This window comes from Abrus precatorius, unplaced genomic scaffold (genome assembly GCF_003935025.1).
Source record: "Abrus precatorius isolate BTA unplaced genomic scaffold, Abrus_2018 Scaffold3, whole genome shotgun sequence".
NCBI lineage: Eukaryota > Viridiplantae > Streptophyta > Magnoliopsida > Fabales > Fabaceae > Abrus > Abrus precatorius.
In genome coordinates, this window is record NW_020874373.1 from 30,684,798 (window position 1) to 30,700,600 (window position 15,803).

Consider the following 15,803-nt stretch of genomic DNA (forward strand, 5'->3'; position numbering starts at 1 on the left):
AGATATAATTATTTTAATATTTTAAAATAAAAAATTTATTATTTTTATAATAAATTATTAATTTTTAATATTTATTATGCATATTTAATATAATATTAACAATAATAATTTTACTGACATAAAATATCTTTTTAATCTTGAAAGTATTATAAAAATTACTATTAATTAATAAATTTTACTTGCTGCTTTAAAGATAAGGATGTTTTAGAAATTTTTTTATAAATTTGATTAAGAATAATTATTATATTTTTAATTTGTTATGATATTTTTAAAAGCCATTAAATCACACTAGTCTTAGTTACTGAATAGCAGAGGATAGAGGGTTTCAGGTTTGGCATTCCGCTTCAGTTGTCCGTAATTCCTAAACGCAATTTTCTTGCCGTTAGAGTTTAGACGGACAAATTGTTACTAAAATTACGATGTTAAGATTTTTTACGTTTTTTTTTTTTCATGTAATTTTACTTATTTTTTAAATGTTTATGATTTTCCAAAATAATCCTTGTATGGATTTGTTTACTTATGTCATGATTAAGTGAAATGGAAAATGAGTAATAAATAAATAAAATTAAGAAATGACGTTAAAAATTATTATTTGAAGACATAAAAATAAGAGATGAAATAATTTTTTTATTTATTTGTATAAATAAAAAAGTAATTTATGTTAAAAAAATATTTGTATAATAACAATAGTTTTTTCTGACAAAATTTTAAAAATTATATAATATCTTTTTTAATTATATTTTTTAATTATTTAAAAATCAATAAAATGTATAAAAAATTCACTTCCTTCTTTTCCTAAAAATCTCATCATGGGAACAAATTTAAACGATAAATCTCACATAAAAAATTATTTCCTACTAGCACAAAACATCTTTTTACACATAAAAAATCACCTTTCCTACACATTTCTTGCCAAATCAAACCATATATATCATAAATTATGAGTATTGTGCGTGTTTTGGAACATCCAATGTTGGGTTTGGGTAATTTAACTGTTGAAGCTTTATAGAGTAACCAGTTTTGTGAATTTTGCAAAGTTCTTTGGGTGTTGGAAGATTGCTCCTAATTGCATTTCAGAAAATGGTGTCGAATTTGATAAATCGTAATTCGCGTAGGTTTCTCAAATCTTCCCTCATTTCCATTGTTAATCCTCTGATTTCTACTCAACAATTTGTAAACCAAATCCAAAACCCTAGTTTAAACCTCTCACCCACTCCATTCAAGCCTTCCCAGATTCAGAATTGTAATTTTGAATTTCATGAAAGGCTTAGGTCTCTTTCGAATTTCCATATTGTTGCACACATCTCTACTTCACCATCGCCGTCGAATTTAGGAGAGGAATCAAAGGAAAAGAGTGATGTGAGTAGTAGTAGTGGTGGAGGTGATGTTTCTTGGATTGAATTGTACTTGCCTAGGCAGATTCAGCCATATGCACGGCTTGCTCGTGTTGATAAGCCAATTGGGACATGGTTGCTTCTATGGCCTTGTATGTGGTAAGAGTTTTATGCCTTCTCATTGATATAACATGGAGAGCTTTATAGTTTTTATGATATGAACTTGATTGCTAATTGCCAGTTGGAAATGTTAGATATTGTTGTAACCCATTGATATAATGACATTGGTAATGATGAGTTGAAGAAGTTCTGGTGGCCTGAAGCCAGTTCTTTTTATGTTTTGTAATCTACATCTGCAGCTTTATTTATTGCAACCTAATTGTTATGCCTACATTATTCTTTTTTCAATTCTGATCAATTATAAATTTTTTCGATGAATTTACTCAATTCTCTCTCACTTTTTTTTTTAATGTTTCTAAGTTATCATGCCTTAGGTCAATTACCTTTGCCGCAACCCCAGGGAATCTTCCTGATTTTAAGATGTTGGCCTTGTTTGGATGTGGGGCTTTGCTTTTAAGAGGTGCCGGCTGTACTATTAATGATCTCCTTGATCGGGATATTGATACAATGGTAAATATAGTTGCTTCTTTTTGGTTAAATTGTTTCTGGTAGGAGATATTGTGATGATAATTTTGTGTCGCAAATACTATGACGGGTGTTTATGTGGATGTGTTTAACTCGTTAGTATAATAGATACTGATAGAAGAATGAACTGAAAGCTAACGTCATGCCAAGTCTAATATTTTTTCATATGGCCTAGGTTAGCACTGGGGACATGGGATACTGTCATTTTTAATTTGATTTTATTGCTATGACATTACCTTTATGATTTTGTTCTAGTAAAAACACTTCATATTTATTGAGCTTATTATTGCATGTGATGTCATACTTCTTCCCTTAGCCTTTTCAGAAATGCTTCAGTTTGTTTTCCCGGTTATAAACTTATTATTGATCTTAGATTTTATTTTCTGAATGATATTGCTTACCATCGTAAATGCAGGTTGAACGTACAAAGTTGCGACCTGTGGCAAGTGGTCTTTTGACACCATTTCAAGGACTTTGTTTTCTTGGTTTTCAATTACTTTTGGGTCTTGGAATTCTTCTACAACTGAACAATTATAGGTTAGTGTTAGTTTTGAATTTCTAAATTGGATCAGGTTCTATATTTTTTCTTTTGGGGCTTTAGACACTTAATTTGTAATATTCTGGTTAGTTATAAAAGATACAATCTTCCTGGCTGGAACTATGATCTGTGTTGCGTGTCCTCAATTGTGGTAGAGTAACCCTGATCGGCAAAGCTGGCAACACAAAATCCTTTTGATTGTTTTTAGGATTAAATACTGTATACAGTTATTGAGGCAAATCAACCAAGATTCTTTCCCAGAGGAGACCTTGAAACTAATAAAAATGTGAGGAAACTTGGTTAAAGTGATGTGAACAGAAATGTAGAAGGCCATCTCCTTTAATCTGCCACTTATGAGCAAAGGAAAAAGGTAACTGTTTCTACATAGCATTGTGAGTCTCACAATGAGCAGCTGCCTCTCCTCCTTGTCAACCATGGGCAAAATTGAGTCAATTGTATGATTAGAAAATACTGTTATGTGGGAACAAAGAAGATGTGGCATTGCTATATCCACTACCAATGCTATCTTAGAGAGTAGATACAGCAATGGTGTATACCCTGTAAAACACTGTTATGTATAGGTTATAGATGCATCCCTTTTTTAAAAATAAGAAAATAAGGGTCCGTCTGTTTGGTTTGGAAATTATTTTTTTTCCATTTCAGTTCTCATTTTTAATGATAAAAATGTCACTTTGTTTTCATTTTATTATTTTGTTTTCAAAGATTTGTTTAAGAAACAATAAAAACAATAAAATGTTGGTTTCGTTATTTCTTATGCAAGCATTTGAAAATGGAAACCAAAATGAAAATAGGGTGACAGTTTGTAATTGGAAGTGAAAATTAGAAATGGAAATTTGTTTCTTCACACGGCTTGCAATGCAAGTGACATGCATCCTTCGACTTTAGTTCCATCTTATCACTATTGCATATGCTGGCATAACTAAATATCAAGCGTGAACACGTGAATTTTGCAAAAAAATAGTTTTTTTTATTCTATGGCTTGTGTACGTCTTGCAGCCGTGTTTTGGGTGCCTCATCCTTGTTGCTTGTCTTCTCTTATCCCCTCATGAAGAGGTTTACATTTTGGGTAATGAGTTTCCTCATTTATGGTTTTTTCTAGCAGTTTTTTTTCCCCATATCTCATCTCTTCATTATTATTTTGATGATTGATCTTATTATGCTTTTATATGGTGCGCTTCTGTAACTATATTGGTTAGCCTCAAGCCTATCTTGGGTTAACCTTTAATTGGGGGGCCTTGTTAGGATGGGCAGCAGTTAAAGGAAGCCTGGATCCATCTATTGTGTTGCCACTTTATGCCTCTGGAGTATTTTGGACTCTTGTGTATGATACTATCTATGCACATCAGGTAAAAACAGCATTGCTTCTAGTAAGATGTAATCCCTACGATTTTGCTCTTCCGTCTTTAATTGCTTCATGATTTGCATTGATGTGGGGAGTACCATTATGAGTTTTTTGCTTCGTTATTCCTTAATTTCTTCCTGCTAATGGGCTTATCAATGTTTCCTTCACATATGGAGGGTGTAAATTCATGGTATAATTTTACCCATGTTTAGATGATTGTCTTGTCTATAACAGTTGTTATGAAACAAAAATTAAATGACAATACAACTTGGTATCCTCCACTTGAATCTTTTGTTTGAGGCAATGCAATCAAAATTCTTGTAGTGTCTAAGAATATTTCTGACCTTGGCATTCAGGATAAAGAAGATGACCTGAAAGTGGGAGTTAAATCAACAGCTTTACGCTTTGGTGATTCAACAAAGGAGTGGATTACTGGGTTTGGGATTGCATGCCTCGGTGGTCTTGGTGTCAGTGGTTTTAATGCTGAAATAGGTATTCATTTGTCAACATCATTTTTTTTCTCTTTTTTTCATGACTGTTTAGGTTGCCATGATTGTTGTTTACCTCCTAATTCATTTAAGTGGAGCAGGCTGGCCATATTATGCATCTCTGGTAGCTGCAACTGGACACTTAGGCTGGCAAATATGGACAGTCGACCTTTCCTCACGCGCTGATTGCAATAGGAAGTATGTTAGAATGGTTCATTGCATAAACTCATGATTTAGTTATCTAAAAGCAGCTTTTGAAAGGACCTGAAATCTTGATTTTTTCACTAGACCATCTGTTGGAGCTTGGATTTGTTCTTTTTAATGGTAGATAGTACCATGGAAAAGCAATTTTGAGATAATGATACACTTTTTTCAAACTTCATTTTCATTTTCTAAAAGAATAAATTATATAGCTTTGCTACAAACACTTGATGGCATGTTTTATGTGATCGCTACAAACCTCAAATATAAACTTCAGTGATTGCTCAATCTTTTTATTGATTATTTTTCAACTGTTTGATTGATTGATTGCCATATGTTAAACTTCTGACATTTCAATAAACTTACTATATAATGCTTACTTCTATTCTCTTAAATTTGAACATTATGAGCTGACTCTGCTACCTTTTTGTTTTCGATTCATTTTCCCTTCAGATTTGTCTCAAACAAGTGGTTTGGAGCTATCATATTTGGTGGAATTCTAGCTGGCAGACTTTCATCTTAGGGGAACATTTTGCCTCATAGAGAATATATAGACGCGCAATAACAATTTATCAAACATTGTGCGCATACCAAATCTGACGGTCCTAGGACGTTGTATCTGATTACTTTTTTAATCTATGGAATAATTTTTCAGAGATAATTAGTTTATGGCGGAGTTTTACACATTGCATGTTGAAATATGTTCCTATGGTTATTTTTTTGGGAGTAACAGTTGAAACAAGGTTACTGACATGATATTTGAGCACAGAAAATAAAATAATATTTCTCCATTATATTCGTATGATATGCACAGTTTTATCAAATTTTATTTTGTTAATGGTGGAACCGAAGACTAGTAGTTAGTTATTGAACTCGAAAGGATTATAGGCAAGTGTTTGACTGTTCACAAGTTGAGTGATCTGATTAACTTGTTATTTTTTTCCTTTTATTTTAATAAAACTTGAAAGAATGGGACGATTATTTTGTTGCTTGCATAACCTGGACATTGCAGCTCCATACACGAGGTTGTGACTAAGAAATAAGATACCCAAGCCCTTTTCATTATGGGAAAAAACAGCACGTTAAGATGCCAAGGCTCATCGTCTACCGTTGGAGTGCTATATCTTTGTGATTAGTCCACTGACATATTTGGAGTTGTGATGGCGTTAGTCCAAATATGAACAAGATTGGAAAACTGAACTCGTTAGAAATACTCGTTTCTTTGCATAGACAAAATAGTTCATATATATCAAGGATTTTGTAAGGGAGTACAATGTAAAATTTACATGCTCACGCTTTTATTTTTGCCAGGATAATAAAATGTTGCATGGCCTAACACTACCAACAAAAATGTGAGTTTCGGATTTATGAAGCATGCTGCATGCCAGTAATGTATCACTAATTAGATTTTGGGCTGAATGGGATGAAGATAATTAATTAGTGTCACCGATAGGCATCCACAAGCCAAGTCATTATTTATCTTACCATATGATAACGTTATGGAAACTAAAACCCATGATGAATCATTTAACTATGGTTGCATATATTACATTTTCCTTTTCAAACAATGTAAGAAGTATGACAATCAGTACATTCTATCATGTAGAGGGTGAGAAGATGGGAGAAAAGAAGGAGGTGCTGTTACTGTGTTCCTAAGAGAAGGTGATGCTACACATTGAATTGTGGTCACTGCAACAAGCAGTATCACTGTTTAGGACCTTAGCTTCTCAGCTAAAATCATATACAGCATGGAAGAAAAAGAGAGAAAATGTGGCATTCAAGTTCAATTGCCGAACTAAAGACCAAGGATGAAGAAAAAACTTTTGACTAACTCATTTACACGTTTTGTGATCAGGTAGAATAGAGAGTGCTATAAAAACTTAGCTAAGAAAAAGAACAATATCTATGACACCGAATGTCTCCTACTCCTACCAGTTTTCCCATCTGAACCCCTAGGCTTCCTACCTGATTTCTGGCGCTTTCCTCCTCCTTGACTACTAAAAATTGCAATTCTCCCTATCCCTTTCGAAAGTGATGTTAAGAATGTTCTTCCATTTCCTGCCTTATCAATCATGCCTTGTTTCATGAACATTTGCTCCTTCTCCAACTCACTCAGCCTCACTCTCATTCTTGAAATCTCTAACTTCAGTTCTCGGTTTTCTCGCCGCAGAGAAGCATAGTTGTCCCTAGGAGACATGGCTGCACTTGGAACACCACTGCTTATTCTCTGTGATAGCAGCCCTTCTCCTGAACTCCCTGATAATGCATTCTTCAAACGAAGCTGCTCAAAATACAGTACTTGTACCACCATCTGCAGTGGAAGCCTTTCATTCTGAGCAGCATGGTTGCATGCTTCTTGAGACAACTTCTGACAGTCTATCAACTTGCAGAGCTTCTTGCATTCTTGTTCTGTTATTGCTGGATGTGCCTGAACATGGAGCAAAAAGGTTTTCCATTGTCAACATGAAGAAGGAAAAATGATTAACAAACACACTAAACTGATTAGTTTTCCTAGTGTGACTGCTGCATGATTGAGACGGACAAAACTTAGGTACTGTACTCAAAAGTATTTTTGGTTTTCTTCTTCAGTCAAAATCAGAGTTTCATCTTGAAAAATCAGTGTTAACATATTATATTGACCTTTGTTATAGCCCAGTTTGAATTAACTTCTGAGTAAGTACTTCTGGAAAACAAAAATACCCTAAAAGCAAAAATGTTGATTACTAAAATGAAACTCGAATTTTGATTAGATAACTACACCATAAACATCTAAGGTACTGTATCTAAGTTTTATCTGATAGAGAAAGAGGTTAAATTAAGGAGTGCCTAACAATTGGAATCAGAGAAAAATCTTCCCTATATATAGTCCTAGAAAATTTACCTTCAAATAAATGTCCACAGCTCTATAAAGGCCATCATCAATAACACGAGCATAATAAGGAAGTATCTCAATCAAAGCAATGAATTTCTGTAGACTTAAGTAAGGATCAGGAGCAATTTCTGCTAAATAAGCATCAATTAGCTGCCCCACTTTTAGAAGAGAACCATGGCCAGTAGAACCAAGCCCATCAGATTCATACCCATAATCTTCAGTTTCTTCCTCTTCAACTCGCTGCAAGAAATTCAGCAGTAGCCTGTGAACTGTATCAACATCAAACAAGGAGTCTCCAGTCTGTAGAGATGGTATAAGAAGATCATCCAGTGAAACCATGTCCAACCGTAACGCGATTCTCCTTTCAAGCTCCAGTCTACAGGGAATGGTGGCACCCAGCATAATAGCCATCTTTAACATGCCAAACAAAAATGTCAAGGGAATGGAAGAGCTCTTGTCTGTTGGCATTAGACTTGCAAGAGTTTCTACTATTATCCTCTGGTCCTTTTCTACAGTGGTTGGACTTGAATTTGTCCTTGATGGATTCCAAAATTGACACTTTCCAATACCCTTCAATGATGATTGAGCATAATGCATGAGTGAAGCAATAATGCTGTCTGATCTAACTCCCATTCTTCCCATGGCACATATAACTCTCTGGAAGTAATCAATGCGCAATACTGAGAGATCCTCAACCCACCATGCAACACAATCCTCCTCCTTGAGTTCTCTAGATTCACCATCACAATCTAATTTAGACAAACCAGAAACCAGTTGCTCCTTGCAAGCATTCATTGCAATAGCTTCTATACATCCATTTGATATCTCAATTTCCTCCACTATATTTGAAGGTAACATCTCGCAGGTGGATAGCACTTCCACTGACTTCTGAAGGTTTTGAAAGACAATCTCATTCAGATAAATCTCTGATCTTGAGATGAGGTTTTGCTCCCTGTATTCTTCTGTCATTTCAAGGTACTCAGCTGCACAACGTAGCCGAGCAACATTAAATGTTGTAATCTCAAAATTCATCCCATAACAGAACTTCATGGCAAGTTCGAATGTCTGGTGCCCCCCTGGAAAGTTGAGGAGCTCCAAGTTTGAAACATTGGTCCCTTTGGCTTCAGCAACCATCTTCCTAATCTTCCCACTTAAGGTCACCAAAGGAAACTACATGAACCAGCAGAAAGTAAATTTGAAGTAATCATCTGAATAGTCTTGAGTTGACTATGTACCCAAATAGAATTTATCAACTTTTTCTTTGATATTCTAAAGTAGGCTAGACTTTGGGCTAATAGTGGTTGATTTCAGTTTCTTGTTAACATATTATGGATTCTAGGACATACAGTTCATCATAGTGTCTGGTAAAAGAGAATTGCCCAAATTCAAAGCTGTAACAACTACATTTTACCAGATAAAACTTGCAATTCAAAATGACAAATAGAACAAACTCATGAATGTGTCGAACAGTTGTCAACAGCATCATGAAAGATTTACCTTATGCAACAGAAATGATTCCCCATCAACAACGATCGTAATGTCACCAGCAACATCAGCAAAAATCCTACAATCAAAAAGAACAATATGACAATAGAAAGAAATGGGGTAGTTCAGAATAACAGCATGTCAAAATGTTGTCTTTAAGCATGAAATTCTTATTGAATTTCCCATGACTTCAGATAATCACAATTGAAATGCATACAACAACCAAACACCTCAACTTATCAACACCAGTAATATAGAACTTGAATGAAATGAAGACTAGCAAAACAAGCACATTGACTAATATTTTTTAATCTACGGTCGAATAAAACAAAGACTGACAATTATATTACAATCCCACAAAACATAGAAAACATAACAATGCATGTTTAATTCAACTTATTTTGAAAAAAAAAAATCATTTATCAATAGTTTTATGAGAGAGATTTTAAGAAATAAACAACTATTTTCTTTTGAAAAAAACACATCAAAACATACACAAAGATATAGAACTCAGAAGCAAAAAGAGGGGTGAGGGTGTTGCTGAAGTACCTAGTAGTGAATGAGTTACAAAACTTAGGAGTAGCTGGAGATCGTTTAGAAGAAGAGAGAGAGTTTTCAGAAACCATTTTCTTTGTATGTGGTAAGAAGAAAGTAGTGTGTATGTTTCAGTAACAGCAACACAAACTGTGGCCTATGGATGTGGATGATTAAACTATCAAATGATGGGTACGGTAGACTGCAGGTTGAAGAATATTTTGGAGTAAACGCCCCAAAAGACCCTTATCATACCCATCAATTATTCACAATTGCCATGCCATACATACAACATAGCTTTTTCTTTTCATTTTCATAACATGTGCTGTGTATAGCATTAGCCATATATATCTTTTGCTTTTTGGTTGCTTTTGTTTCTGGCTTTTGTGGTATAATAATACTATCACTATACACTATGCACTACAGTGTACAGAGTTCATGTTCACATGTAAATATCCAATCAAGTATCACTGTTGGCCTTGGACGTTGACACGTTATGTTACAAAACACTGACTGCAATGGTCAAATTTGCAAACATAACAGCGCTTTGTCACTCTGCTTTTTTGGGTTTTGATTTTGAAATCACCAAAACCATGCATTCCAATTATGGCCTTAATATCGCCATTATTATCACTGTTACACAGAATAGATTAATTTGCTAATTAAAATCAAATTTTCAGCCTTACATTTTGCTTGGCTTTAATTTTTTTTTTATAGGAGTTACAGTGGACTTGAAAGCTCAAAAATGAATTTCTTCTTCTTGTTATTCTCTTTCTGTGTATCACATGAATTGAAAATGTAACGACATTTGATCAAATTTATTTTTTTTCAATCTGTATCAAAATTAAACTTTTAGACAAGAAAAATTAATTAAAATAGATTCATGATGTAAAATTTTTTATATCATTAAAAGCTATATAAAAAATATTTTTTAAATTAATTTATTAACATATATAATGTTACATGTGATAAAATTTATATATAGTAAACTTTTATTAAAAATTGTAATATTTAATAGTCCTAATGTATTAAATTGTATTGAATGTATGAATTTTTAATAAAATTTTACTATATAACATTTTATTTAGAACAATATTGTACTAGTTAAAAAAATTTAAATAGTTGATAGTATAAATTTTTTAACAATGAATAATTTTTTATAAATTAAAAATAATGATAAATGCTTAAAGTCATTGCATATATTAATGTGTGTTTCAAAATATTTTGTGAATTTTAAATGTTATTTTCTTTCAGAAAAAACTGTGAATCTTATATTTTTATGATTTTTTTGTTTGTTATTATTCATTTTCTTAATGTAATTTTTAAAAAAAAGAAAGACATGTGATTAATCACGCTATTATCTAATGGTTACTAATAATGAAACATATTAAATTTACAAAAACCAGCAATCAAAATTAAAAAGAAAAGAGATTAAAATAAAAAAATTAGAAAAATGTAGAGATGAAAAGTATATTTAAGCATTGTAGATGACCTTAATCTAGCTTTTATATAAGATAAAATGTGTGAAAGGATCATTGGTAATGGTAGTAATTGTGGGTGAAAAGCAAAAGGGGTGACAGGTAGGGCATAATCCATATGGAGCTGAGATGGGAATGGTGTATGTTGGAGCTTAGAAGGCAGAAAAAAAGGGAAAGATTCAAAAGAAAAAGTGGTCCAAGGACATCTGACATGTAGTGTTGGTGCCATGGATCCATGCTACCAAGCTGACACGGAACTCAATAAAGATGCAATTATTAGAGACACAACACACCCCTCCTTCTTATTTCTTTCCCATTTTTTATGATCTAATCAAAAATTTATTTTTTTATTAAAATTATAATATTTAATAAAATTAATTTTATATGATTTTTCATTATATTTTTAAATTACACTAAAAAAATTATTTTTATTTATCAACATTATTTGTTAATTACTGAAAATAAATACTAGTTAAATCTTAAAAAAATATTATTTGGTCTATATACTGTTATTTTCACCAGTTTTTTTTACTGGAATAATAATTCTCTACATGTTTATCTACATTCATAGTAATATTTAAAAATATTATTAATAGTTTATAATTTTTAATAAAAAATCTTATTTTCAATTCTTTAAATAGTAATCTTAGACACTTCATAGATAGTGGGTAGAGTGGCAAACGTGCGAATTCAGAGGTATATTCCTTCCTGTCTGGCGTCTAGTTAGATATTGATAACTTTCCCTTTTCACCAATGTTTTCCTTATGTAATAGTATACAAAAATACTAGTATAATCTAACCCTCACTACTTTATTTTTATGATTTTATATTTTAATTTATATCATGTTATTATCTTTTAGAAATGTATTTTATATTTTTATGATTATCTAATTATTTTTAGAATAATTTAAAATTATATTTGTATATCATATTTTTTTTATATAAATTTATATTTAATATCAAAATTAAATTTATTTCAAAATTATATAAAAGTGATAAAATCATTCATTTATTACTTTTTAATAAAATTTAAAAATTATAAAAATTGAATTATCTAATCCAATTCAAATTACTTTAATTAAATCAGACTAAATTAATTTTTTTCAAAGCAATCAAAATCAAATCATACTATATTTTTATGTTTGAATTAAATTAAAATTTTTCTAAAAAATTGATTCAATCAAATCCATGAATAGTCAGTCACATTCCATATTACTTCTCCTCTACTCTCACAATTTATTTTTCTTTTTGCTAATTTATTTTTTAAAGTTATCATATCTAGTGTTTATGAAGTGAGTATATTAAATTTTAAATAATAAAATATGTAAAGTAAATTATAACAATAGTTAATGTCATTGATAAAAATTTGTTTATTCTCTTATTAATTACAGTTTTCAGGGTATGTTGTTAGTTTTTAAAATAATTTTTATTTTAATCCTTAATATTTTTAAATTTAGCCTTTTTAATTTCTTTTACTTACACGAAGGAGAAAAATTGACATTTAACAATCTATTAGTGAACTATGTTAATTTACTATAGATAAAAATAATAATAAATATAAAAATAACGACAACTAATAATATATTTAAATCAAAATCTTGTGAATATATAACAACTGATAATATATTTATATCTTTAATTATAATTTTATTAATTTTATTTATTAAAATAAATATATAGTACATAAAAATTATAAAATGTCTTTCGATAAAAACTATTAATTATTTTTAAGTAATACTTCTAAGACTTTAAGAGTAGTAGTTACTCAATTATTAATAAATAAATCACAGAAAACATAAATATAATTGTTACATATGATTTCTTATATAAGTTTCTATAAACCATGCAACAATCAAGTTTTAAGAATTAAAGTCTTCTTTCAAAACTTATCATTTAAACCAGTAGCTTTACATGGTTGTAAAAGATTATTGGATTAAGATTTTTTTTTTTTAGTAACTACAACATCCAATTAGTGTATTTTTTTTAAAACAAAAATATAAAAAATGTATTAATTACAAGATATAATTCAAGCTAAAATTGCAAAAATATATTTTTTAAATTATTAAAACGAGAAATCAAATTAATCTTCCTTTCGCATTGTTTAACAATCTTAATATGGAAGAGAGAGAGTATGTATTTGATGTGAAATTCAATTTTTTAAATGTACCAAAAGAGAAAAAAGAGAATGTGTATCTTGACTTTACGAGAAATACTTTTTTTTTTAAATAAAATTAAATATTACCCTCACAATGTATAATATTTAAAGTAACGTGATAAAAATAATTTTAATAGTAAATATATTTTTAACTAAATCTATATTAAAAAATAGTTTTAAAATTGAGTCCATATTAATAAAAAAAAAGTCTAATGATCCTTTTGTACATCGTGAAGATTATTTTTATATTGATTTTTTTATTAATATTAGTATATAACCCGTAATTGTGTAGATTAGTCAAATAATCAAAATTAACAAGAAATGCTCAATAACAATTTAATGATACCCATGGTACTATAACAATGAAGAAGCTATTATAGAGTGCTCCAAAAATGTTATTAAAAAAAAAGATAAAAAAATAAGAAAAAATAAGGATAGTGTTATATTATGATTTTACCAAGTTTATTAAGTTTTTTATGTAATATAAAGGGTTATTTTATCCATAGAGAATGTGGCTACTTAAACGATTTTAACTATCCAAATTAAAATTAATAAATTCTTAAATATTTATAAATGTACAACTAAGTAATATTTTGCATTTTTTATAGTTTGATTTATAGAAAATAAATGCAAATAAAAGTAAATTAAACTACTATGATAAGATTGAGAATTTTACTTCATCTATCATCTTCTTCCTATTTTTTATTCTAACATACATTAACAATTACCAAAATTCTATGATGCAATCTCATTATATTCACTCGTTAGATTTATTTTACATGAGATTCTAAAATATATTTATTAACTGATTATTCCTTACCTAAATAACAAATAATCCAATATTACTAGTAAGAGTTATATAATATACAATAGATTAAAATCTATTTCAGAGTTTTAACCTATTGTGTGAGTTTATTCCAACTGATTTCCAAGGTAGTTTTTCAACTCATTCTGAATTTTCGAATCATGAATCAATTCCTTTAGAGTAGAAATAAGGATTACAATCAAGTACAAAAACATTCAGAGTATGAAGATTACATCTAATCCCTAGAGAGTTATAGCCATGACGTGTATTACAATAAGAAAATGCAAGGAAAATGATAGAAATTAGTTCTCCAATGGTTCTTGGTCACTTTCCTAAGCCCCTCCACTACTCTTCAATGTCAAATTAGATCACTGTGTGTTGGGTTCCAAAGCCCTCTTTGACTCTTTCTTTTGGAGCTAAATCTTCTATTTTTGTAGGGCAATAAGTGAATTCTTGCTCAAGCGAGTTAATTGTTGCTCAAGCGAAAAATAACCAGAAAGAAAAGTCTACTATAAGATTTCTTGCTCAAATTCTTACTTAAACGCCATTTCTCACATTCTTGCTTAAGCGAAAAATAACCCGGGAGCAAAGTTTGTTGCAAGATTTCTTGCTCGGACGAGGGCCATTATCGCTTAAACAAGAAAACCAGCAAAAATATTATATGAATTCTACATTTATTGCTCAAGCGAGAATTACCTCACTTGAGCGAGACTTGAAAATCTGGATAACTACAACAAATCTGTTTCATCTTTAAATATCATAAAAAATAGAAAATAACTCTAAATCTAACAAATCATATATGTATTTTGAAGCCCTGGATGTGTAGAATTCAATGCAACTACAATCAGCCAAAAATAATACATGTAGAAAAAGTTATAGACAAAAAAGTAGACAAACATCAGATTAGCTTAAAATACGAAATTAAAACTATAATATAAAACAAGCTCAAGTCATTTCTATTAATGAGAAACGGTAAAAACTCTTAAAATAAAACATGTGAAGAATGTTTTGAACATATAATAAAGCTATAAGCTTTTGTCCTTAAGAAAATTCACACAATAAAAGTGGATCAAATACCTTTTATTATTTGACAAAAGTAAGATTAAAGTTGCTAAATTTAAATAACATGAACTTAAATATATTAAAATGTAAACTTTATGAAATTTAAGTATAAACTATGTGAAAAAGAATCAAATAAGTGTCAAAATATACACTGACAACTACTAAAATATGACACTTATCTTAATAAAAAGTCCCACACATACACACAAAAAAATAATTCTAAATGAAGAGTGAGAGCTCCACACAAATGACTATAAGAGAGTGGTTTCTTTCTTTCTGTCTCTTGACACTAATTTTTCATTTTGATCGTCCTTTTTTTTTTTTTTATATATTTGTTGATTAAAAAGGTTAACAACACTTATAATTAAAAGATATAATTAAAAGATGTTAAATATAAAAAGTATTATAACAATATACAATAGAGAAAACTCAAAAATACAATTCTTTAAACATAAAACTCAATAAAATTTAAAATAAATCTTCCACTTTTTTTTTAGCATAAACTTAAACATAAGAAATAAACTTATCTTCTTTTTTTTTCCTTTTTTTTTTCGAATGGATTAGCATAAGTATAGACATAATATCAGTGGGTTTGGATGTAAAAAAGAAAGGAGTCAAATGTAATAAAAGAATAATAAAAATAAAATAAATGATAAAATGAGAGATGATGGAGTCAAAGATGAAAACAAAAAAAAAAAAGTAATCTTACTTTATGTGCGTGGATATGCCTAAATTTGGGCTTGTGGCACTGAGGGATGCATGGAGCCCCAAAAAACATGGGTAGGCCCAGTTTGAGAGAAGAAAGAGAGAATGTGTTAGGCCTAAAACACACACGAAAAAAAA

The 15,803-nt window shown here is 30.1% G+C and overlaps 2 protein-coding genes across 3 annotated transcripts; one reads left to right on the top strand and one right to left on the bottom strand.

Annotated features, from left to right (window-relative positions):
- The first annotated feature begins 923 nt into the window (after positions 1-923).
- LOC113861491 (4-hydroxybenzoate polyprenyltransferase, mitochondrial) lies at positions 924-5,389 on the top strand. 2 transcript variants are annotated; one of them, XM_027494335.1, is made up of 8 exons: positions 924-1,493; positions 1,829-1,964; positions 2,395-2,516; positions 3,535-3,604; positions 3,735-3,884; positions 4,237-4,372; positions 4,470-4,566; positions 5,023-5,389. In XM_027494335.1, exons 1-8 carry the CDS (start codon positions 1,081-1,083, stop codon positions 5,090-5,092), a joined length of 1,194 nt encoding a protein of 397 aa, XP_027350136.1. In that variant the 5' UTR covers positions 924-1,080; the 3' UTR covers positions 5,093-5,389. The 2 variants fall into 2 exon arrangements, with proteins under 2 accessions (XP_027350136.1, XP_027350137.1); XM_027494336.1 differs by lacking the exons at positions 4,237-4,372; positions 4,470-4,566 and having other exon boundaries at positions 5,023-5,329.
- A 1,083-nt stretch (positions 5,390-6,472) lies between these two features.
- On the bottom strand, positions 6,473-9,603 carry LOC113862468 (BTB/POZ domain-containing protein At3g08570). Its single transcript, XM_027495551.1, has 4 exons — positions 9,476-9,603; positions 8,939-9,005; positions 7,451-8,611; positions 6,473-6,997 (listed from the first exon to the last, which is right to left on the bottom strand). The coding sequence occupies exons 1-4, from the start codon at positions 9,550-9,552 to the stop codon at positions 6,473-6,475; spliced, it is 1,830 nt and encodes a 609-aa protein (XP_027351352.1). The 5' UTR covers positions 9,553-9,603.
- Between the last annotated feature and the right edge of the window lie 6,200 nt (positions 9,604-15,803).

Excerpts from the sequence above, each read along its gene's own strand:
- LOC113861491 (XM_027494335.1), top strand. The coding sequence starts at position 1,081 with ATGGTGTCGAATTTGATAAATCGTAATTCGCGTAGGTTTCTCAAATCT. Across the intron at positions 2,517-3,534 it reads CTACAACTGAACAATTATAG|CCGTGTTTTGGGTGCCTCAT; the intron begins GTTAGTGTTAGT and ends TACGTCTTGCAG. Across the intron at positions 3,885-4,236 it reads ATACTATCTATGCACATCAG|GATAAAGAAGATGACCTGAA; the intron begins GTAAAAACAGCA and ends CTTGGCATTCAG.
- LOC113862468 (XM_027495551.1), bottom strand. The coding sequence starts at position 9,552 with ATGGTTTCTGAAAACTCTCTCTCTTCTTCTAAACGATCTCCAGCTACT. Across the intron at positions 8,612-8,938 it reads AATCATTTCTGTTGCATAAG|TTTCCTTTGGTGACCTTAAG; the intron begins GTAAATCTTTCA and ends TGGTTCATGTAG. Across the intron at positions 6,998-7,450 it reads CTGTGGACATTTATTTGAAG|GCACATCCAGCAATAACAGA; the intron begins GTAAATTTTCTA and ends CTCCATGTTCAG.